Raw genomic sequence first — 25,376 nt, 5'->3', positions numbered from 1 at the left:
TTCAACATTTAAGAAAAGTTTGGATAGGTACGTAGATGGCAGGGGTATGAAGGGCTATGGTCTGAGTGCAGGTCGATGAGACTAAGCAGTTTAAATGGTTCAGCATGGACTAGATAGGCTGAAGGGTCTGTTTCTGTGCTGTACTTTTCTATGACCATGACTAACTAGTTGCAAGGTGTATGCGCAGAGGCTTCAAGGGTATAGAATAGCTACGTGAATGAGTGAGCATATGGCAGATGGAATATATTGTTGACACATGCTAACTTACTCACTTTTTGGTACAAAGGTGAGGGTGGCACGATAGCTTAGTGGTTAGGACAATGCTTTGTAGTACCAGCGACTTGGGTTCCATTCCTGCTGCTGCCTGTAAGGAGTCTGTATGTCCTCCCTGTAACCACATGGGTTCCCTCTGAGTGCTCTGGTTTACTCCCATATTGCAAAGATGTACTGGTTGGTAGGGTTAATTGGTCATTGTAAATTCTCCCATGATTAGACTAGGATTAGATTGGGAGATTGCTGGGTGGTGCAGCTCGAAGGGCCTGAAGGGCTTACTCCACACTGTATATCAATAAACGATAAATAAATAAAGGCACATTTTTTTTTTTTACACGAGTTTTTAAAAGGTGCTGGTGATCAGAGGATCATGAGTGCCCCTGTACACACAGAAAATTAAAATCCAGTTATAGCAGAAATTGGGAAAGTAAGCTCTACAGTGGCCTTTGCAAGAAGAATCAAAGTATAAGATGTATATAGCCTACATAGCCCTCCATTTTTCTATCATCTGTGTGCCTATCTAAGAGATTCTTAAATGTCCCAAATATTTCTGCCTCTGTCATTGCACCTGGCAGGGCATTCTACACACCCACCCTTCAGTGTATTTTTAAAAAAGACTTGTATGTCAATCATCTCTCAATTTTGTGGTGGTATATTAGGAGATATTAAATTCATAGTATGGGAATAGTGAATTTTTTGTTCTGTGGCACAGCAGAGAGGAATGGGGGCATAAGCATGTAATAGAGAGATAAAGGGGGCCCCTACAGGGTTAGTGCCAGGCAGTGTAAGTCTGTAATGGGCTCAACTGGCCTGAGCCACAAACTCTAGGCTAAAGTGAGTTATAGTGAACTCATGCCTGGATACTAGCCAAGCAATAGCTTTATAAAACTCCAGGACAGAAGTTTGCCATTATACTTATTAGGTAAAAGTGGAACTGTACACAACTCGCGTAGGACATACGTAGGTGCTGAAGCTTGATACTGCAAAAGGCTTATCTCACTCTTTGTATATACAGTGCATATGGGATACAGCTAATGGGGGGGTATAGATAAGAAATATTAGAAGAACAATGAAAATTTTGACTCAGCACATTTGTAGGATGAGTTACTCCCCTATTGTCCATTCTGAAGGTAAACCTTGGACTTTGTGAATTCTTTCCATCTACAGTCGGTTCCATTAAAGTTGCATATTTCTTTTATTGGGAGCGATGAGGTAAGGTAATAGCATTGCCTCAGATACTGAACAAGATACTGTGAGATCAATTCAAATGTGGTTGTGATTTTCATTTCCTCCCCACCAGGGACTGTAAAATGTACAGATAATGCCTGTACTGACTGGAGAGGGACTGAACTGTGGCTGCACTGATTTACTATCTGGATTATTGTAATAAACTATTGTCTAGGTCATGCTAGTTGTCATCATTGTTCTTCCCCTCCCCACCCAATATTTCCTTTCTTCTTTATAATTGACAATATCACTACATTATTTCTTTCCAGTTCCTTTCAAGTCGTACAACTCAAAACTCACTCTGATAATATCAGCCCCATTGGACTTGATTCAAGATTATGCATAACTCCTTTTGCAACCTTCTCTTGAATGTCATTATTTTGTAGCTTAACTAACTGAATCAAATGACCAGCCGTGGCACAATTAGTCAGTTACTGTTATAAGATATCCCTGAGTTGTTATCAATCTACCCATCTGGTTAGTGGTTGCTTTGTTTTTCCATAGTCACTCCTTCATGCTGTAAGTGCAAATGTGGCTTTGCTTTGTACAGCAAGCATCTCCCTGTGTATGCTTGGTTCTTGATATCTTCTTGCGTGTTTTGTGAGGTGTGTCATCTTCTCCCTATATCAGACACTGACTGAGATAGATACTGCTTCTTTCGAACTTTTAGCTTCCAATCAGTCCTGCTGATTTAACCAGCTTTTGGCATTCCTTCATAGATTAGACACTGGTGGGCGGTCAGACCCTATTGTAACAGATTCGCTGTTTTAAACTCTCCTGCAAGTTGCAGTTCTGGCCTTTAGTGCCCAACAAATTTAATATGAGTATAGTCAAATGAATGGCAATTGACTGATTGAAGTACTTGGATGAAGAGGGAGATTGAGCGAATCATTAAAATAAATTTATCCAAATACACGATGAAATTCACACAATCTAAAATCTAATTAATTAGTGTGGAACTCTAATGAAAATCCAATTGTGCTGTTGCAATCAAGTACATTTTTAAGGATTTGAATAAACATTCAGTTATTTGCAGGTTGCAATGATCTGTTCAAACTTTGCTTTTAATAATCCGCCTCTACAAATCAAGCTTTTAAGGATATAGTGAAAGTTCCCTTGTATGTAACCATTGGCTTTTCTTCCAGGTAAAATTGAGGTGAAGATTGTAACAACTGGATCACTCGGAGATGATGATGATGATATGCATTGGCTATCAGAAGAAGATACTAAATCTTTCAGAGAGCTTCTCATCAACTTATTGGTAAGAATAGTTGTTTCATAGAGAGCAGACTACAAGAGTATGTAGTTACAACAATTGATGCTGTTTTCTCTTCATGGAAGTGGGGTTCAGAGCACCTGTATTTATTTTCATGCCCTCTCAATTGGAATGCCAAGGCAGCAATTGTTGAGACTGTTCCACCAGCAGGACTCACAGCAGGTACTTCCAGCAGTAATGGAGGCATACAGTATGCGAACAAGCTCCTTGGCCCAGAGGCTACATTGACCAACATATTAAAACCAGTCCTATTTTATTGACCCCCACAATCCCATTAACTCCCTGCACGATCTACAACTCACCTATATGCCAATACTAACCTACACAGTAGGGTCAATTAACCTTCAAACCAATGTCTTTGGGATGTGGGAGGAAACAGGAACACCCATAGGAAGCCCATGAAGTCAAAGTTTAAAGTACGTTTGTTATCAAGCCACAAAACAAAGAAACCCAAAAACAGGCCTTGTGGATATGAAAGAAAGACTAACTCCCAATGTGCAATGAAAAAAAGCATCATGCAAGCAGTCACCACAGGCAAAAAGCCTCTTTGAAATGAAGACTGCAAAGAGTTTGAGACCCATAGTTCAGCACAGCCGAGTGAATGTCATGGAGCAGCAATCTTAATTGGCCCATACTTGCCTCAGGCCCTGACACCTTGTCCTTTATCTGGCCCAGCGCTTCACTCTCCATCCGAACAGCAGGTTCTGCCACTTTGAGCAATGATCTGAACCGGTTCGCTCCTCACCACCCTGACTTTTTCAATCTGGCCCGATGTTTAAATTTCCGTCCGAACAACGGTCACAAGGAGAGCATGCAAACTCCACACAGATGGTGCTAGAGGTTGTAATTGAACTCAGGACCTTTGGAGTTGTATCAATCAATGAAAGTCACAAATCCATTGCACTCTACTCTTAATGCATTAGCGCCTGTTAATATAGCACATCTACCACTTTCTGATAATTCATTGCGTGGAGGATCTCCCATTTTTAAAAAAATAAACAACTCTACCCCAAGCTATTGCTGTCTTAAAGCTATTCAAAATGCATTTATTATTAAAGTATGTATACTATATACAACCTTGAGATTCATTTTCTTGCAGGCCATCACAAAACAAAGAAACACAATAGCATTCACCACAAAGACAGTCGTACATCCAATGTGAATGAACAAATCATGCAAGCAATTTTTAAAAAAAAAAGTAAACAAGCAATCCACAGAACATGAACCACAGAATCCCCAAAAGTAAGTTCACAGCCACAGAGCCAGTTCAGCGTTGCAGCAGGTCCAGGAACTCGTTGGCTACAGGCTACGACCGTGGAGCCAGGCTCAACGCTGATGAATGCTGATGACTGTAGGTCACGGCTGCAGAGTCAGTTCAGCGTTGAGAGCGAGTAAAGCCTCACAGAGCAGTGAACTGAACACTGGATCGTCCTCCACCCTCGCCCTCAACACCTTAATCTTTTTAATCTGGCCCGCCACTTAAATCAGCCAAGCATTGGTTAGTTATGTACCCTTGGGATGGGCCCTGCCACTTCAGTCCAGCCCCAAGCCTGCCCCAGCACTGGCTGCCATAGCAGTGCCTCTATTCTCGAGAGTCCAGTTCACCGAATATTTCAGGGTACCACAAACGTCAGGTTATATAGAGGGGTCAAAAGCACGCCTCCCAGCAGGAAATTACACGCTGCAGATTGCAGTGATCGCACAAGAAGGTCAACTATCGACATGATTTTCTCACTCCAGAAGAGGTGCAGAGAACAACAGAAACCCCTCGATGTCGCTTTCATCCACTTGACCAAGGCATTTGACCATGTCAGCAGGGATGGACTCTTTCAGGTTCTCCTCAAGATCAGCTGTCCCCCGAAACTCCAAAGTATCATCAAGTCACTCCATGATGACATGGGGGCTACTGTTCAGTACGATGGCAGCTCATCAGAACCCTCCACTATTCGTAGTGGAGTCAAACAAGGATGCATGTTGGCCCCAACATTATTCGGCATCTTCTTCTCTATGCTATTGAAGCACACATTTGGGATGTTGACAAAAGGCATCTACATGCACACCAGGTCTGATGGGTGGCTGTTCAACCCTGCGCGCTTGAGAGCAAGAACAAAAGTGCAAAAGATCTTAATAAGTGGCATGCTCTTTGCCGATGACGCTGCTATAACCTCACACACCAAACAGCAACTACAAACTCTCATGGACCGCTTCTCTAAGGCATGCAAGGACTTCGGGCTTACCATCAGCCTAAAGAAAACAAATGTTGGCGGTTTGGTGTTTATTTTTAGAAGCTTTCTATGTGACGCATGGCTCCGGGGTTGTGCCCTCAATGGGTTCTTTTTTTTCCCCTCACTTTTCTTGCTTAGTAGGGGTTTTTTTTATTCACAAAAATTTTCAATCTTTAAGATAATTTTTTTTGAGGCACTGTAAGTGTTGTTACTTCAATGTACCTGTGTATTTTGAATAATAATAATAGTAAAAAGATTTGAAAAGGAAAAGAAAACAAATGTCCTTGCCCAGAACGTAGCGGAGACACCAGTTATTACCATCGACAATTACGATCTAGAAGTGATCCACGAGTTCACATACTTGGGGTTGGCCATTAGCGACACTCTCTCCCTCGATGCTGAAATCAATAGGCATATCAGCAAAGCAGCATCGATCCTTGCTCGACTCTCCTCGCGGGTCTGGGAGAATCCAAAACTCGCTACTAAGACCAAGACTGCCATGTACAATGCATGCGTTATCAACACCCTCCTGTATGGTAGAGAGACTTGGACCATCTACTCAAAACAGGAGAGGAAGCTCAATAGTTTTCACCTGCACAGCCTTTGCCGCATCCTCGGCATCACCTGGAGAGACAAAGTCCCAAACTCTGAGGTCCTCTCCCGCACTGGACTTCCCACAATGTTCACGCTTTTAAGACAATGCAGACTGCGCTGGCTGGGCATGTCCATTGTATGAGGATGGTAGACTGCCAAAGGACATCCTCTATGGAGAACTGGCAACAGGCAAGAGGAATGTTGGTGGACCCCAGCTTCGCTTCACGGACCTCTGCAAGCGCGACATGAAAGCCTTAAAAATCAACACAGAGTGCTGGGAGGATACAGCAGATGGCTGCAACAGATGGCGAGGTACTCTTCAGTAACACCTAGAGCAAGGCGAAAGAGTGATCCTGAGTCAGCTTGAGGAGTGGAGAGCTAAACTGACAACAATTCCACGACGCCCTCTACATGCAGCAGCTGTGGCAGAACCTACCGTTCCAGGATTGGCCTCAGTAGCCACAGTCAATGCTGCTCGACAATCCAGTGACTACCAGAGGTGCAGTACCCATGGTCGACCACGACCGATGGAGACCACACACAAAGTCCCAAAAAAAAAGTATATTTAGTAGAATTGTCATGAGTTTTGTTAGCTGCCTACAAAGCATTGCTATGCCTCACCAGCGCCATGTTTGCGAACAGGTATACAGTTGCTAATGCATTCAAGCTTGAGGTTCATTGCTGGAGGTACCTGGAATGGATGTGTCCAATGAAATGAGCTAAAGCTGTGCAACTTGCATCAATTTCTGTCCCTCATCCGCTCTTTTTTGTTAAATAAAGCTTTCCCCTCCAATAGCCATCTGGATGCTAATGTACAGATCCCAAGCCATGGACAACTGGCAGTGTTATAGGCAATTAAATGGTCTAAGCAAAACTTCCATTGATAAATAGAGTTACAGCGTTCACTTATTAAGTGTTGTTTAAGCAGCTGGGGTCAAATTAGAACTGTGCCAAACACTTTGTACCTGACTGCTGCGAAACATGGTTTGAGCTTATCTTATCAGTCTTTTTAATCCTGCACATGAGCATATCCCCTGTTGACTTAACTGTGTGCCCCATCTAATTTTTGTCCCTGTCCAAGTCCAGGAAGTTAGTACATTGATGTAATAGCATTTATGCTAATTCTTTTGTACACTTTAATCTTATTTCTTAATCCTTCTGTTGGCCTTTTTCTGACATTTTTGAGGTATGGCAGCTGAGGGATATAAATTTAATTAATTAAATAAAACATGGAATTTTAAGAAGAATTATAGTGGTGGCTGAAATTATTGTCTTATTCTAAAAATCCTGTCCAATAGATAGTGTGAGGTTTTCATTCTTTTTGTCATCGTTGGAGATACAAGACTGCAGATGCTAGAATCTGAAGCAGCACACAAAGGTGCTGGTGGAACTTGGGGTCATATAGCATCTGTATGGAGGGAAATGGACAGGAGCCTTTTTGGGTTGAATTTGCATATTTGCCCTGTCCAGGCTGGTTGACCCACTGATCACCTCCAACTTTTTGTGTGTAGTCCATCCTTGTGTGGCTTGGACTAAATGCAACTCCAAACCCACAGTGCTATGCTTGACTCTTACTTGCCCAACAGGCCACTGAGATCAAGGGCAATTAAGGATGAGCAATAAATCATGGCCTAGCTTGTAACATCCACACGTGAGCTGAGAAAAAATATTTCTCCAAGTTACTCAATCATTAGACCACATCTTGCATCAAAATATTGATAAATTGTGAAAGAGCATTAAACTGAACAGTATAGTGTCACTGGGCACTAATTTCTTGGTTACTTCTGTTGTAGCACATGACTAATTTTTAGGCTTAGTTGATCATTAGTGTTCTGAAAGACTGTGAATGAGACGTGAGAATGTCGAAAGCTGAAGGAAGGTGATTATCTGTTAAAGTTGGGGAGATGTGAAGTTTAAGATTTTCATCTGCACATATTAAACCCCTTGCGTTTCCTCTTTTCAAACAGACTGGTGGCAGTGAAGAGGTTTATAAAGAACAACAGAGGCAGCAGCAGTTGGAGGATAATTACCGCTTTGTGTGGGGTGAAAGCCAAGAAGAAGCGCAGTCATCGAGTAGCACAGATTCTGATGATATGGACTTCTAGGGGCACGTGGCTCTCAGTACAAATCAAGCACATCTTTGGATGTTAGCACATGAACCAGCCAATTTGCACTTTGCCATGTGTAATGGCATGTATTTTTGTGATCGCTGATCACAGTCAATAATAAATGAACCTGCAGAAGAATGGTCATAATTTTCTATTTTTATTGATGAGCTAAAATGGAATTGTTTATCTGATACAGTCCTTTTTGTGTATTGGAAATGTGTATGGACAATGCTAATATGAATGTGTTACAAATGAGCCTTGCCACCAGGACATCAAGGCAGGCAGTTAGGCTTCCTCCTTGACAGAGAGACATGTTTTCATTAGGGGCAAGGACTATTCATAATTTGGAGAGTGAGAACTCTATGTAATGAATGTAATGTTTTGTTTTAATTCCAAAAAATGGATTTCTTAGTTGAAAGTAGAAAGCTAGGCAGATAAAGAATCTAAAACTGAGAATGCTGAGCAACCCGGTGACTGAAATCATATTGTGATCACTACATTATCAGTTTAGAGGCAGCTGAAGTTTCAGATAAAGTCCTCAGTTCCAATCTTTTAGATGGTCTCGTTAGCTTCAGGTTGTTGGGAGGAGTGTAGTTCTTTCCCAGTGGTGATATTTCAGCCTTGTTAGCCAAAGTCAGAGACCTTGAATAATCCAATTCTTGTATACAAACCAATGACCAAGATTGCCTTGTAATTTTGAAATGGCAACTTGCTGCTAAAAGTGTGGACAGCTTAACAACAGCATTCATCTTGCCTTTAGTAATTACATACCAGATCTTTGTCTCTGGTAACTAACCAATTGTTTTACTGAAATTTGTATGTATGTTTGCCTCTTACCTTTTAATATGATATTTTTCTGCTAGTTGCTTTAAATCAGAATGTATGAGTTTGCTTTGTGAAAAATGCAACGATTGTAATGAAAGATTCCCATAAGACCAACTAAATACCTACTTTCTCTGATTAATATTTCAACAACACTGTGATTAAATAATGTTTAATAAAATATAGTATTCAATTTACTATATTTAACCTTTTGTTTGCTGAATCAAGCACTTAATGGGTGACTTTGAATGTCCTCTAACAAACTGTTTTAATGATTTTTTTGCAATCAATCCAGGGGTTTTGATTACGTGCTGAATAGAAACTTGGATGAACAATCCCATCAGGAAGAAGCCAGCATGGACTTGAGTGAAGCTACTTGAAGATTGCTGAAGATGGAGCTATTATCAATGTGGATGACCAGAAAATGGTTCCATGTGGAAACCATAAGTAGTAAATAGTTTGAAAGGGGAATTGGACAGGAAGTAGGAAACTGTGTAATAGGAATTAAAGTTCAAAGTAAATTTATTATCAAAGTACCTGTGTGTTACCATATACTACTGATGCACCATCAATAACTCTCGGAGACGTGAGGTGAGAGATAGGCTTTTATTAGCTGGAAGAGAGCACTATCAGCAGCAAGAGACCATCACACAACATCCTGGAGACTGAGGGAGGAGCAGTGCCTCCAATCGCCTTTATACAGGGGTCTGTGGGAGGAGCCACAGGAGCAGTCAGCGGGGGGCGTGTCCAGACAGGTATATGTAGTTCACCACATTCACCCCCCCCCCCCCTTTGTTTTAAAAGAGAGTCCCCATGGGGCGAAGTTTCTTACAAGTATATTTACAGGTTAAGTCTATCAGGTGGTTGAACCTGTCGCTGCGATCTCGGTGAATGAGAAGATGGTGGAGACAATTGTTAAGAATGTGGTTTTGGGGTACTTGGAGGCACGTGACAAAGATAGGTCAACATGGTTTCCTTACTAGAAAATCTTGTCTGACAAATCTTGGGATTCTTTGAGGAAATAACAAGCAGGATAGACAAAGGAGAATTAGTGGATGTTGTGTACTTGCATTTGCAGAAGGCCTTTGACAAGGTGCCACACATGAGGCTGCTTAACAAGATAAGGGCCTATGGTATTACTGGAAAGATAGTAACATGGATAAAGCAGTGGCTGATTGGCACGAGGCAAAGAATAGGAATAAAGGGAGCCTTTTTTGATTGGCTGCCAGTGACTCGTGTTCTACAGGGGTTGGTGTTGAGACAGCTTCTATTTTGTTGTATGTCAGTGATTTGGATGATGAAATTGATGGTTTTATGACTACGTTTGAGGATGATGAGATAGATGGAGGGGCAGGTAGTGCTGAGGAAGCAGGGAGACTAGAAGGACTTGCACAGATTAGGAGGATGGGCAGAGAAGTGGCAAATGGAATAATGTCAGGAAGTGCATAGTCATTTTGGTAGAAGAAATAGAAGCATAGACTATTTTCTAAATGGAGAAAATTCAAAGATCTGAGATGAAATTCATGCAGGATCCCCTAAAGGTTAATTTGCAGGTTGAGGCAGTGCTGAAGAAGGTAAATACAATGTCAGCATTCATTTTGAGAGGACTAGACAATAAACGCAAGAATGTAATGTTAAGGCTTCATAAAGCTGTGGTGAGGCCTCACTGAGTATTGTGAGCAGTTTTGGGCCTCTTATTTAAGAAAGGATGTGCTGATATTGGAGAGAGTTCAGAGGAGGTTCCTGAAAATGAAAGGCTTATCATAATGAGGAGTGATTGATGGCTCTGGGCCTTTACTCAGTGGAATTTGGAAGAATGATGGGGGAGGGGGATCTCTTTGAAACCTACCTACTGAATGTTGAAAGGTGTTGATGTGGAGAGGATGTTTCCTATGATGGATAGTCTAGGACCAGAGGACGCAGCCTTAGAATAGAGGGACATCCATGTGGAACATGGATGAGGAGGAAATTCTTTAGCCAGAGGGCAGTGAATCCAGGGAATTTGTTGCCATGGGTGGCTGTGGAGGCCAGGTCAATGGGTGAATTTAACATGGTTCTTGATTAGTCAGTCCATGAAACATTGTAGGGAGAAGGCAAGAGAATGGGGCTGAGAGGGAAATGGATCAACCATGATGAAATGAGAGCAGATTCAATAGGCCAAATGGCCTAATTCTGACTCTTTCTCATGGTCTTGTGGTGAAGTCCTATAATCTCAAATGGCAGTTTCACTAGCCTGTAGGAAAATGCAACAATTTTTTAACTTGAAGTTGTTGAGATGTTCTCCTTAATGACTCTGCAAATTATAAACATCTGAACAATATCTTGGTGCTACACAAAGGTCATCAGTCTTCCTAATGACCACGCAGTTAGATATTGCATTAAATCATTAAAATATTTTCCTGTTTTATTTTACTTGGGATTTTTTTTTTGGTTAAAGTCAGAGTCAAAAATGTACAGCACAGAAAAAGGCCCTTTGGCCCATCTAGTTTGTGGCAAGCCATTTAAACTGCCCAGTCCCATCAACCTGCACCAGGACCATAGTTCTCCATACCCCTACCATTCATGTACCTATCCAAACTTCTCAAGCATTGAAATTGAGCTTGCATGCACCACTGTGCTGGCAGCTTGTGCCACATTCCTGTGACTCTCTGAGTGAAGAATTTTCCCTACTAATCCCCTTAAATTTTTCACCCTTAACCTATGGCCTCTAGTCATCCCACCCAACCTCAGTGGAAAAAGTCTGCTTGCATTTACCCTATCTATACTCTTCATAATTTGTAAACCTCTATCAAATCTCCCCTCAATCTTCTACGTTCCAAAGAATACAGTCCTAACCTATTCAATCTTTCCTTATAACTCAGGTCCTCCAGACCCAGAAACATCCTTGTAAATTTTCTCTGTACTCTTTCAATCTTATTTCAATCTTTCCTGTAGGTAGGTGACCAAAACTGCACACAATACTCCAAACTTGGTTTCACCAATATCTTGTATAACTTCAACATAACATCCTATCTCCTTTACTCAGTACTTTGATTTATGAAAGCCAAGGTGCCAAAAGCTTTCTTTATCGCTCAATTAACCTGTGATGCCACTTTCAATGAAATATGAACCTGTATTCACAGATTCCTTTGTTCTACCACGCACCTCAGTGCCCTGCCATTCACTGTGTAAGACCTACCTTGGCTGGTCCCACCAAAGTGCAACACCTCACATTTGTCTGCATTAAATTTCATCTGCCATTTTTCCAGCTTCTCCATATTCCGCTCCAAGCCATGATGGTCTTCCCTCATTGTCCTCTACATCCCCAATCTGGGTGTCATCTACAAAATTGCTGATCCAACAAGTTGTTCAGCAGCAAGGAGCAAAGATAGCTAAGTGGCATCCCTCAAATGAACTGCAGCCTCCTATGATCTCACTGTACATAAACCCCCATGTGGATTGGAACTACATTTGTCAGAACTTGATGAGAAGAATCTGCTTTTTCCATTTGAGGTTAATCTAGTTAATATGAATTTACGGCTATCAAACAAGCAGGTTAATTGGGACAAATAGATCTATGGGACAACTGGCATTACTGTGAAGCATCAGGAAGGCATAGAGGTTCTTGTGGATGGCTAACACCACTACTGCCCCAGTAATTGGGTGACTGATGCTGGGAAGTGCAGGAAATTTTCAAGGTGGTTGCAACTCATAAGCTAATACTCAGCATCCAAACTAGTTATGATAAGACACCTTGGAGTGCAATCCAGAATGTGACATCATAAGACAAAAGCTACATGGTGTTGGAGAGGGTCTGGGCAGTACAAAAGTGTAATGGTTGTTGCAGATTTCATTGTCAAGGAGCAGGATGGCATTTTAACAGTGTCAGTATGTGTTCCACATGATGTGCCAGAGTAAAGGATGCCACAGAAGCAGCAGGAGTATTTGGCATTGAAAAGGGAGTGAGCTGGAAGTCGTGGTGTACATTAGTACCAAAAACATAGAACATTGCTGCACAGTGCAGGCCCTTCAGCCTATGAAGTGTTGACCTTTTAACCTACTCTAAGATCAGTCTAACCTTTCCCTCCTGCATAGTTCTAATATCCCATGTGTCTAAGGGTTTTTTAAATACCCCTAATGCAGGGGTTCCTAACCTGGGGTCCACAGACCCCTCAGTGAATGGTATGAGTCTGTGGCATAAAAAAGGCTGGGAACCCCTGCCCTAATGAGCCTCTGCCTCTACCACCATCCCTGGCAGTGCGTTCCATGCACTCACTTTCTGAGCAACAATACTTACCTCTGACATCTCTCCTGTACTTTCACCAATCACCTTAAAATTATGCCCCTTTATATTAGCCATTTCCACCCTGGAAAAAAGTCTCTGGCTCTCCATTCAATCTATGCCACTTATCATCTTGTATACCTCTATAATATCACCTCTCATCCTTCACTCCAGAGAGAAAAGCTCCAACTCGCTCAACTAAGGGCAGGAATTGAGGCCTGGCTCAAACTTTTTTTAAAAACTAGGGAGGAAGTTTAAAAAGATAGTATCTCAAAGATGAATTATTCCCAGTGCCATCTGCCAGTGAGGCTAGAAATAGATCGGGAAGATTAATGTGTAGCTGGGGGCACTGTGAAGGATTATGCTGAATTGAGGACAGTTCTATGGCAGGAGGAACCTGTTCGATATCACTGAGTTGCATCTCAACAGGAATGAGATTAGTGTCGTCATAGCAAGATTCACATAAGTGTAATATGATCCCCATTACCCAGATCATGCCCTCTTCTCATTGCTACCATCAGGAGCCTGAAGGCACACAGTCAATGATTCTTCCCCTCTGCCCTCAGATTTCTGAATGGACATTGAACCCATGAACACTACCTCAATACTTTATTTTCCTGTTTTAGCACTATTTATTTTATTTAACTTTTTAAAATATATATACTTACTGTAATTTAGTTTATGTATTGCAATGTACTGCTGCATAACAATAAATTTCATGACATATGCTAGTGATATTAAACCCGATTCTGATGCACAAAAGATTTGGAGTGTTAAACAGCAATGGAGTTCTGGGTGAAATCAGACAGTGAGATAAAAAGGAAGTGGAGAAAGGGGAAGCCTTTGAATAGTCAAGTGTAGAATCCTCTTGGATGGAGTTCAGAATTGTTTACTAAGTCACAAAATAGTGATTTGGAAGTGGAGGAATCAATCAACATGGAAATTACAGAAATATCCAAGAACTTTGACATAGCAATATTGGGAGACTTTGGTTGCCCAGTTTTGATGGGGGATAAAGAGTAAAGAGGGAAGGCTTTACTTTTTTTTAAAAAGTGTACAAGAGAAAAACAATTTTTTTTTGAATTGGCCAAAAGGGGGCTTGGTTGTATCAGGTTCTGTGTAACGAGGAGCTCAGGTGTTAATGGGAGCACACATAGACAGCAATGGTTATTGTACCATAGGGATTAGATTAATAATGGAAAGGGGTGAAAAGAAATGTGATATAGAGCTTACAATTGGACAGGAGTTCTTCTGGGTAGGATGAGGAGAGATCTGGCCAGCGTCAATTTTAACCAAATAATTTGTAGGTAATATTATAGCCAAACAAATGTGTGGCCTTGAAAAGTGACTTTTGTATAGAGGTTAGCTACATACCCTCAAGGAGAAAGGTACGGAGCCAAAGTTACAGCACCGGAGATGATAGAAATGAAAGTGATGGTTGGAGTGTATTAGCTGAAATTCTCAACTGGGAATCTGGCTGAAAATAGTAAACTGGGAGGGTAAGTGAAATGAAAACGTGGCATATATAATACACGTGTTCAAAAAGAGATTCAAGGATCTATTGGCATCTAGAAACCAACCAGTTTAACCTTTCAGAAGTAATCAGCAAAATTCTGACCAATTCAAATTTCTTGATATGGCCAGCACAGATGAGTTGAAAACAAAAACTATTTGGCTAATCTGATTTTTTTTTAAACAATGCAATGCAGTGGATGTTTGTATGGATTTTCAGGTGTTTGGTAAGGTCCCATGCAAAAGACTGCTTTGCAAATCTGAAACCCATAGAAATCAAGTGGTCAGTCAAGCTGTGAATAGGAAATTAACTTACAGCTGTAAATCGTGCTGTTTTATGTCCTTCAGACTAGAAGGTGATCATGATGCTCTGCAGAGGTGTGAATCACTTTCTTAATGTATGTTCATGACTTGAACATCAGTGTGCAGGGTAAAAATTACAAATTTAAAGCTTGGAAATATGGCTAAGTGAGGATAGGAATAGGCTGCAAGAGGTAATTGAGTGTAGGAGAATGAGGGGAGACTTGATAGAGGTACATAAAATTGAGAAGTATAGATAGGGTAAATGCAAGCAGGCTTTTTCCACTGTGGTTGTGTGAGACTAGAACGAGAGGTTAAGGGTGAAAGGTGCATATGTGCCTAGGACTTTGACAATAACAGGACAGATTGAGAAAGTAGACAGTAAAACATTGGATCCAGAGAGAGGCAGAGAACAAGTGCAGCGAGGTAACGTGGAACCCGGGCAAACACTGGCTCGATTTGGGGAGAATGTGAAGGTCCCAGAGAGGGACAGACACAACTTATTGGAATGGTTCTGAAGATGAGGGGTCCCAGCTACAGGGTTAGACTGGAGAAGCTGAGCAAAGGAGGCTTGATGGGCACATACAAGATCATGACAGGTTCAGACGGGATAAACACAGGAGTTGCTCCCAACAGCAAAAACAGTTCAAGGATCAGTAGGTACAGATTTAAAATTCTGGACAATATATCTAGAGGGATGTGACAAAAAATGTCACTCAAGAAATTCTGATGCAATACTTGCTTCCTGTAGGATTGGCAAGTGTAGATTCAGACAGGACCTTCTAAATAGAATGGTCCAGGTACATAGGAGTAACTTTTAGGGCTTTGAGGAATGGGAGTCAATAGGAGCAGACAAAGACTCTGGTGTCAAGGGTTTCCACATTTCCCCCTTTTTAAAAAGAAATAACTGCATTTGTTTTTTAATTGCTTCAAATTCTATGGTTTAAGCATGCAACTTCATAATGAGCTGCCCACCCCCATTATCATTTGCCTTGCATAAAATCATGAAAGCTATAGTTAAGGTGGCTGCTCGGTGTTTTTGCCAGATAGTGGAGTCTACAACTAGGGGATATAGGTTTAATGGGAGAGGGGAAAGATTTAAAAGGGACCTGACAAGCCAGTGTTTTGACATAGAGTGGGGTAGATATATGGAATGAGCTGGCAGTAGGAGTGGTAGAGGCAGGTACAATTACAGTGAGAAAAGAATGAGCAGCTTAGTGAAGAGAGCTGGTGAGTGGAACTAGGTGGATATATCTACCAAGTAGCTATAGCACAGGGATGACAGGCTTCATTTTGTGATGTTCCATTCTTAAAATATGCCCCTCTTGTGATGATCCAGTGGTGTTCTCCCAACCTATATGGCATCAGTATGTAACGATGTTACAACAGCACTTTAAAAGACTGTCATTAAATGTTAACGAAAGGTATTTGGACCAAATTGCTGTTGGTGAAGTTGGTGTTTCAATGTAAACATACAGTGTACTTCCTACAGCCTGTTGGTGTCACTGCTGACCTTATCAAACTGTACATTTTCAAAAACACCACCAGGAACACAGTGGAGTTGCATTTATACACCTTGATTGTTCATAAATTAAGGCAGCATATCTGAAAGTAGATGTTCCAAATTAGTTTCCCATTTTTGGATTCTTAAAATATGCCCCTAGGCCAAGAGATGTGAACAGCTATGCACCTGCTGGTAATGATCCAAAGTTCAAATTGAATTTATTATCAAAATACATACTGTATATGTCACCATATACTACTCTGAGATTTGTTTTCTTGAAGGCATTCACAGTGGAACAAAAAATACAGCAGATTCAATGAAAAACTACAGACGTGCAAAGACTGACAATCAATGTGAAAAACAAGATAAACTATGCAATTATAAAAAAAGACCAATAATAAATGATAAATAAATAATACTAAGGACATGAGTTGTAGAATCCTTGAAAGTGAGTCTGTAGGTTGTGGAATCAGTTCAGTGTTGATGTGAGTGAAGTTATCCACACTGGTTCAGGAGCCTGGTAATCAGAAGACCTATTACAGGACAGCAAAAGCCTGTAAGAGCTCCTTTATGGAGTTGATGTGTCCTAGCTCCAAATGCAGTGATGATATCTCATCACAATTGTGTATAATTGGAATGTGTTTATTATTGTCTCATATACTGAGATACAGTGAAAAGCTGATCTTGCACACTGTTCATACAGATCAGATCATTACACAGTGCACTGAGATGGAACAAGCATGAAACAATAACAATGCAGAATAAAGTGTAGCAGCTCCAGAGAAAGTGCAGTGCATGTAGACAATAAAGTGCAAGGTCCCTGCCAAGGTAGATTGTGAGGTCAGGAGTCCATCTTATACTAATAATCTTATAACAGCAGTCCTTGAGTGCTGAGGTGTGTGCTTTCAGGTATTTGTATCTTCTGCCCAATGAGAAAGGGAAGAAGAGAGGATGCCTGGGGTCAGTGGTGTCTTTGGTTATATTGGCTGCTTTACCAAGAAGTGTACACATAATCCATGAAGGGCAGGTCTTGCCTAGCATCTGTATTCAATATTTTTTGTTCCTGTCTACAATCTGGTGTTGGATTCAACTGTTTAATAATTAATTATCTTCTTGTATTTTCTATAATTACTTGAATACAAGTAACTGCCTAGTGTGCTTCCTAGTGGTCACAATATGTATATATACAGTTGTTCAGTGTATCTTCTAGTGGTTATACTGGTATAATTCTGGAAAGTTCTGGAAGCCTCTCTTGCTGCTACATTATTGAAATAAGAGCTTTCTCATTGGTTGACTCTTATCTATCAATTTAAATGGAATTTTAAAAAAATAGAATCCGGTTTAATATCACCGGCATATGTCATGAAATTTGTTATTTTGCGGCAGCAAAAACTATAAATTACAATAAAAAGTATACATAAAAATAAATTAAATAGTGCAAAAAAGAGAGAGGGGAAAAAGGACAGAGACGGAGTGTTCATGGATTCATTGTCCTTTCAGAAAGAAAGAAGCTGCTCCTGAAACATTGAGTGTATGTCTTCAGGCTCCTGTACCTCCACCTTGATGGTAGCAATGAGAAGAGGGCATGTCTTGGCTGTTGGGGATCTTTAATGATGGATACAGCCTTTTTGAGGCATTGCCTTTTGAAGGTGTCCTGGAAGTTGGGGAGGCTAGTGCCCGTGATTGAGCTGGATGAATTTACAACTTTCTGCAGCTTTTTCCAATCCTGCGCAGTTACCCCTCCATACTAGACAGTGATACAACCAGTTAGAATGCTCTCCACAGTACACCTATAGAAAATAGTTAATGTCTTTGGTAGTATACCAAGTCCGCTTAAACTCCTAATGAAATATAGCCACTGTTGTGCCTTCTTTGTAACTGCATCAACATGTTGGGCTATGGATAGATCCTCAGAGATATTGACACCCAGGAACTTGAAACCACTCACCCTTTCCACCTCCCATGCCTTTGAGAACTGGTGTATGTCCTCTCGACTTGCCCTTCCTGAAGACCACAATCAATTCCTCAGTCTTACTGATGTTGTGTGCAAAGTTGTTGCTGTGGTGTCACTCAACCAGCTGATCTTCCTTCCTCCTTGTCACCATCTGAGATTCTTCCAGCAATAGTTGTGTCATCAGCAGATTTATAGATGGCATTTGAGCTGTGCCCAGCCACACAGTCATAGGTGTAGAGAAAGAAGAGCACTGGGCTAAGCACACATCCTTTGGGGTGTGCTGGTGTGGATTCAGTGGGGAGGAGATGTTATTTCCGATCTGCACAGACTATGGTCTCCCGGTGAGGAAGTCAAAGATCCAGTTTCAGAGAGAGGTATAGAGGCCTTGTTTTTGGAGCTTGTTGATTAGATCTGAGAGTATGATTGCATTGGACGCTGAGCTGTCGTCAAGAAACAGCAGCCTGACATAGGTATTACTAATGTCCAAGTGATCCAAGGTCAAGAAGAGAGCCAGTTAGATTGTATCTGCTCCAGACCTGTTGTGGTGATAGGGAAATTGCTGCGGGTCTAGGTCCTTGCTTAGGCTGGTGTCGATTCGAGCTATGACCAAAATCTCAAAGCACTTCATGACAGCAGATGTGAGTGGCACTGGATGATGGTCACTGAGGCAGCCAACCCTGCTCTTCTTGGGCACTGGTATGATTGACACCCACTTGAAGCAGGTGAGAACCTTAGACTGTAGCAGTGAGAGATTGAGGATGTCCTTGAACACTCCCGCCAGTTGGTTGGCACAGGTTTTCAGAGCCCCACCAGGTACACCATCAGGGCCTGACACCCTTGTGAGGGTCCACCCTCATGTCACAGCTTGCTCCAATAAAGACCAAAGGAGTGAAGACTCACAGGACTGAAGGTGAAACCATTGGTAATTCATGTATTGACAGGCTAACACCTCTAGTGACAGAACCATCAACATTTTTCAATGCCATGAAGGCATTACACAAATGGTTTAGTTATCGATATGGCCAGTGAAGGAGGAGGACACCTCATTAGTTCTGGAATGAAAAGCCTCTTCCTGAGAACAGATGCAGTGGAGATGGAGGAACAGGGGCTCAAAGGGGCTTCCCTTCCTCCACCATCAACACTGCCCTCAATCGCAGCTCTTCCCTTTCACACATGCCTGCATTCACCTCATCATCCAGCCACCTCACCAGGGATAGGGTTCCTCTTGTCCTCACCTACCACCCTACCAGCCTCCGCATCCAGCATATAATTCTCCGTAACTTCCATCATTTCTAATGGGATCCCACCACCAAGCACATCTTCACTCACCCCACTTTCCGCTTTCCACAGGGATCGCTCCCTACACAACTCCCTTGACCATTCGTTCCTCCCACTGATCTCCCTTCTGACACTTATTCTTACAAGTGAACAAGTGCCACACTTGCCCTGACACCTCTTCCCTCACTACCATTCAGAGCCCCAAACAGTCCTTCCAGGTGAGGCGACACTTCACCTGTGAGTCTGTTGGGGTCATCTACTGTACCCAATGCTCCCGGTGTGACCTCCTGTATAACAGTGAAACCCAATGTAGATTGGGAGACTGCTTTGCCATGCACCTACCTCTGCCAGAAAAAGAGAGATCTCCCAATGGTCAACCATTTCAATTCTACTTTCCATTCCCATTCCAACTTGTCAGTCCACAGCCTCCTCTACTGCCACGATGAGGCCACGCTCAGGGTGAAGGAACAACACCTTGTATTTCATCAGGGTAGCTGCCAACCTGATGGCATGAACATCTGGTCATTGCTGCCCCATTTCACCATTCCCCCATTCCCATTTCCCTCTCTCACCTTATCTCCTTACCTGCCCATCAACTCCCTCTGGTGCTCCTCCCCTTCCATTTCTTCCATGGTCTTCTACCCTCTCCTATCAGATTCCCCCTTCTCCAGCCCTTTATCTCTTTCACTAATCAACTTCCCAGCTCTTTACTTTGCTGCTCCCCCCTTCCAATTTCAACCATCACCTACGACCTTATACTTCTTCCTCCCCTTCCCCTATCTTCTTGCTCTGACTTCTCATCCTTTTTTTCAGTCCTAATGAAGGATCTCAGCCCGAAACATTGACAGGTTACTTATTTCCGTAGATGCTGCCTGGCCTGCTGAGTTTCTTCAGCACTTTGAGTGTATTGCTTGGATTTCCAGTATCTGCAAATTTTGCTGGGTTTGAAACGATTGTCAAATTAGGAGCGTTTGATGGCTCTGGGCCTACACTCACTGGAATTCAGAAGAATGAAGGGATGGTGAACCTCAATGAAAGCTATAGAATGTTAAAAGGTCTCAATGCAGAATGTTTCCTATGGCTGGGGAGTCTAAGACCGGAGAACATGGCCTCAGAATAGAGGGACACCATTTAGAATGGAGATTAGGAATTTCTTTAGTCAGAGAGTGGTATATCTGTGGAATTCATTGTCACAGGTGGCTGTGGAGGCCAAGTCACTGAGTATATTTAAAGTGGAGGGTGATGTGTTCTTGATTTGTCATGGCATCAAAGGTTTTGGGGAGACGGCAGGAGACTGAGACTGAAAGGGAAAATGGATCAGCCATGATGAAATGGTGAAGCAGACTCAATGGGCCAAATGGCCTTTTTTGCTTATATATCTTATGGCTCTTGAGTATTTCATCAGGCGGTTGAGAAGACTTGGTATGACACCAAAGACTCTCACAAATTTCTATGGCTGTACCATGGAGACCATTCTAATTGGTTGCATCACCGTCTGGTATGGAGGTGCCATTGTACAGGGTCAGAAAAAGCTGCAGGAAGTTGTGAATGCTGCCAGCTCCATCGTGGGCACTAGCATCCAGGACATCTTCAAATGTGATGCCTCAGAAAGGGTGGCACCTATCATTAAGGACCTTCATCATTCAGGACATGCCCTCTTCTCATTGCTACCATCAAGGAATCTGAAGCCACACACTCAACACTTTAGAAATAGTTTCCTCCCCTCTGCCATTGGATTTCTGAATGGACATTGAACCCATGTACACTACCTCAATAATTTTTCCTCTTATTGCAGATTTTATTTATTTAAATCTACTTACTTAATTTATTTTTTTAAATATGCAACCATTTCACCACATCCATATACAAACTTGGCTCGTTAGCTAATTCTGCTAACAGGCAAGTGACACAGCAGTGAGAAGAACTCCTCTCATAAACAATGCACATCGAGGGTTGGTATGATCTGGGTTCCACGAAACAGGAAAGTATGGAATGGTGATTGTAGCAAATGCTGTGTAAATAATGTCCCATACACAATTATCAATAAATGACAGATTGTACACCAGCATAAAATTATGAAGGTATATTTACTAATTTTCCAACTTTATCGTACAGTTAATAGGAAAGGAGAAAAACAAAAGGGCCCATTAGAGATAAACCAGTCCAATGTGCACATAAACATTGGAGCTCATTTCTGGAGTAGTTGAGTGTATCACTTTGCTCACATGCTGAACCCATGTTCTGCGTGGTACACCAGCCACAATTCGAGATTCCCTCAAAGAGCATCTCAAACAAACTGGCTAATTCAGGAATACTGGCACTTCCTCCTTTGAACCATTCATCTGCACAAACTATTTCTTGCAACAGAGTCTTTCCTTCAAGTGGCATTTTGCATCTTCCCTTGTGCTCCGCTCCGCAGCTCCCTCCTAAAGACCTCAAACTGGACTACTGCCCTTCAGAAATCTGATACCACCCAGCCATCCCAGATATTCCATGGCATCCCACTGGGCAGAAAGTTGCAATATGTACCAGGACAAACCTGATTGGCAGACACATAGCTCCTATGGTCGACAATATGGCTCCTTACCTTTAGTTGAAGCCAAAGCACTGTTACTAACAGGACACACTGCTTTTTTCATAAAATTGTTTTAAAAAAATTACCCACAACCTAGCAGTAGAAGTCTTAACCAGGGCATTACAAATATACTGGGAAGGTGGGAGTATGCCACCTTAAACTGCTCCAGTCCTGTTGGTGAAAATGTTGGGGAGGGAGTTCCAAGATTTAGACCCAGAGATAGTGATATACTGGAAATGAGTTGGAGGTTTTCCTCAAAGTGAAGACAGAATTGTGACTTCATGAAGATTTACGCTCAAAAAGAGCATTGCACTGGGAGGTGTGAGAGAAGAGGCACATTACAGGAAGTATTGTTGATTGGCGAAAGAGATACAGGGCTGGAGAAGGGGGAATCTGACAGGAGAGGACAGAAGGCCGTGGAAGAAAGAAAAGGGGGAGGAGCATCAGAGGGAGTTGATGGGCAGATAAGGAGATACGGTGAGAGAGGGAAATGGGAATGGGGAATGGTGAAAGGGGGGTGCACATTACAGGAAGTTCGAGAAAGTTACACACCCGCCACAACGCCGCAGCCTCAGTCTCCGTGCCCGCTTCTTTGGTAAGGACTCTCCAGCCTGCACCGATGACCCCTTCTCCTGTCTTCAACCCTCCTGTTCCCATCCAGAGCTCATTGATTCATCAACTTTGCCTCCAACTTCCATCCTGCCCTGAAATTTACCTGGTCCATTTCTGACACTTCCCTCCCCTTTCTCGATCTCTTGTCTATCTCTGGAGACAGATTATCTACTGATGTCTATTATAGATCCATGGACTCCCACAGCTACCTGAACTATACCTTTTTCCACCCTGTTACTTGTAAAAATGCCATCCCTTCTCTCAATTCCTTCATCTCCAACGCATCTGTTCTCAGGATGAGGCTTTTCATTTCCAGAACTAAGGAGATGTCCTCCTCCTTCAAAGAAAGGGGCTACCCTTCCCTCACCATTAACGCTGTCCTCAATTGTATCTCTTCCATTTCACGCCACCCCACCAGGGATCTTGTTCTCACCTCCCTCCCTCCCCACCAGTCTCTGTGACCAGCACCTAATTCTCCTTAAGTTCCGCCATCAAGCACATCTTTTCCTCACCCCATACTCCCCAACTTCCTGCTTTCCGCAGAGATCGCTCCCGATGTGACTCCTTGTCCATTCATCCCTCCCCACTAATCTCCCCCCGGTACTTACCCTTGCAAGTGCAATAAGTGCTCCACCTGCCCTACACCTCTCCCTCAGGGTTCCATACAGTCCTTCCAGGTGAGGCGACACTTCGCTTGTGAGTCTGTTGGGGTCACCTACTGCACCCGGTGTGGCCTCCTGTATATCAATTAGATCCAATGTAGATTGGGACACCGTTTCGCCGAGCACCTATGCACTATCTGCCAGAGAAAGCAGGATCTCCCAGTGGCCACCCATTTTAATTCCACTCCCCATTCCCATTCCAACATGTCAGCTCCTGGCCTCCCCTACTGTTGCGATGAGGCCACACGCAGGTTGGAAGAACAACACCTTATATTCCGTCTGGGTAGCCTCCAACCTGATGGCATGAACATCGATCTCTCCAACTTCCAGTAATGTGCCCGCCCTTCTCTATTCCCCACTCCCTTTTCCCTCTTTCACCTTCTCTCCTTGCCTGCCCATCACCTCCCTCTGGTGCTCCTCCCCCTTTTCTTTCTTCCATGGGCTTCTGTCCTCTCCTATCAGGTTCACCCTTCTCCAGCCCTGTATCTCTCGCAATGAACTTCCCAGCTCTTTACTTCACCTCTCCCCTCCCCCCACCTGCTTATTCTGACTCCTCATCTTTTTTTCTTCAGTCCTGATGAAGGGTGTTGGCCTGAAACATCAACTGTACTCTTTTCCATAGATGCTGCCTGGCCTGCTGCATTCCTCTGGCATTTTATGTGTTATAGTTATAGCTGGGGGTGGTAGTGGGGACAAGCTCTCACTGCCTACTAAATGCTCCCAATGGTGTGCATCTCAAATAGCCTCTGATAACCACGTCCAGCTCCTGGACATCATGTGTGGCTTAGCTACTAAGCTCAGCCCTGGCAGAACCATATCTACTGACAGGAGAAGGGGCGAAAGTGGGGAGTGTCTCTTTAAACCCAGTTGCTTCAGGCGTTTGGGGTTTGTCAGCCGTGGTTGGCAGCTCATCTAGGAGAAGGAAAGCTCTGATCTCAAACCTCCGCTGCCTTGTGGCTTTACTCACTCGTGGGGAAGGCTTCGGGAGTAAGCCCCATGGGAAAAATCCAGAGCTGGAGTCCCTAAGGCAGTCCTACGTTGAGTTCAATGCTGACTGGCAACTGCTGTGACACTACTTGTACCAAATTGTATCGGTGTCTGCCGTTCCTTCTGCATGGAGAGGGGAGCCTGCTACATGGGCAACAGCCTTCTCACCATTCTGGCTGGGTTTGTGTACCACTTGGACACAATATCAACCCTGAACAATGAAGGGCCTCTACGTGAATTTAAGTATATGTAATTTGTTTGTAGTGTTCTGTGTTGCTACAGTACAAAGCTAATTTTCATGGCATTTACACTCTGTCGATGACAATAAACTTAGGCTTGGCTTATTAGCTTGAGATGAGCAGGGTAGTAATGGGGTGGGAAGGAGTGGCAGTGTCGTAGTCTGGGGCGCTGGCTCAGGAAGCAGTATAGTGTGTATTTGGGAACATTTGGAGGTAATTGGGAGAATGGAGTGGTGGGCAAGTACTTCAGTCACTCTGATTGGATATTTCCTGAGTAGGTCCATTCGAGATGAACGGACAGACCAGGCGAAGGTCAGCAGGTTTATCCCTGCTGTTGGTTCACTCACTATCTGCCACTGACCTGGTCTTTCCGTGCAGTCAGTGGGGGTCCTGGTGATGGACGTCATGCCTCCTCCCAGCAAGATGTCACATTATGTGCGCCCTTGCAGCTTCTCCCAAACACAAGCCACCCTGCAGACGGTGCTTCTCCCAAGCGTTGTTTGGTTTTTAGTTTTGCTTTATTACTGTCACTGGTACGGAGGGACAGTGAAAAGCTTGTCTTACATACTGTTCATGCAGATCAGATCATTTCACAGCGTATTGAGCTAGAACAGGGTAAAACAATCGTGTAACAGCTACAGAGAAAATGCTGTGCAAGTAAACAATAAAGGGCAATAGATCATAACGAGGTAGATTGTGAGGTCAAGGGTCCATCTTATTGTACAAGAGTCTGATAACAGTGGGATAGAAGCTGTCCTTGGGCCTGGTGATAAATGCTTTCAAGCAAGGGTATCCTCTGCCTGATCTGAGGGGGGAGAAGAGAGAATGTCCAGGGCCTTTGATTATTCTGGCTGCTTCACTGAGGCAGTGAGAAGTGTAGACAGAGTCCATGGAGGGGAGGCTGGTTTCTGTGATGTGCTGAGCTGTGTCCACAACTCTCTGCAGTTTCTTGCAGACACGGGCTGAG

At 42.9% G+C, this 25,376-nt stretch overlaps 1 protein-coding gene across 2 annotated transcripts in view; it reads left to right on the top strand.

The window, feature by feature from the left end:
• The window catches only part of os9 (OS9 endoplasmic reticulum lectin), a 70,206-nt gene extending 61,484 nt beyond the window's left edge, over positions 1-8,722 (top strand). For both annotated transcript variants that reach the window (XM_073071139.1, XM_073071138.1), the window contains 2 exons: positions 2,646-2,761; positions 7,563-8,722. In XM_073071139.1, coding sequence (XP_072927240.1) covers positions 2,646-2,761; positions 7,563-7,700 — 254 coding nt within the window. In that variant the 3' untranslated portion in view covers positions 7,701-8,722. The remainder of the gene's footprint in view (positions 1-2,645; positions 2,762-7,562) is intronic.
• The last annotated feature ends 16,654 nt before the right edge of the window (positions 8,723-25,376 follow it).

The sequence above is a fragment of the Hemitrygon akajei genome, chromosome 18 (assembly GCF_048418815.1).
Source record: "Hemitrygon akajei chromosome 18, sHemAka1.3, whole genome shotgun sequence".
NCBI classification, from domain to species: domain Eukaryota; kingdom Metazoa; phylum Chordata; class Chondrichthyes; order Myliobatiformes; family Dasyatidae; genus Hemitrygon; species Hemitrygon akajei.
Note: the sequence above shows the minus strand (reverse complement) of the source record. Positions and strands in the feature narration are given on the sequence as shown.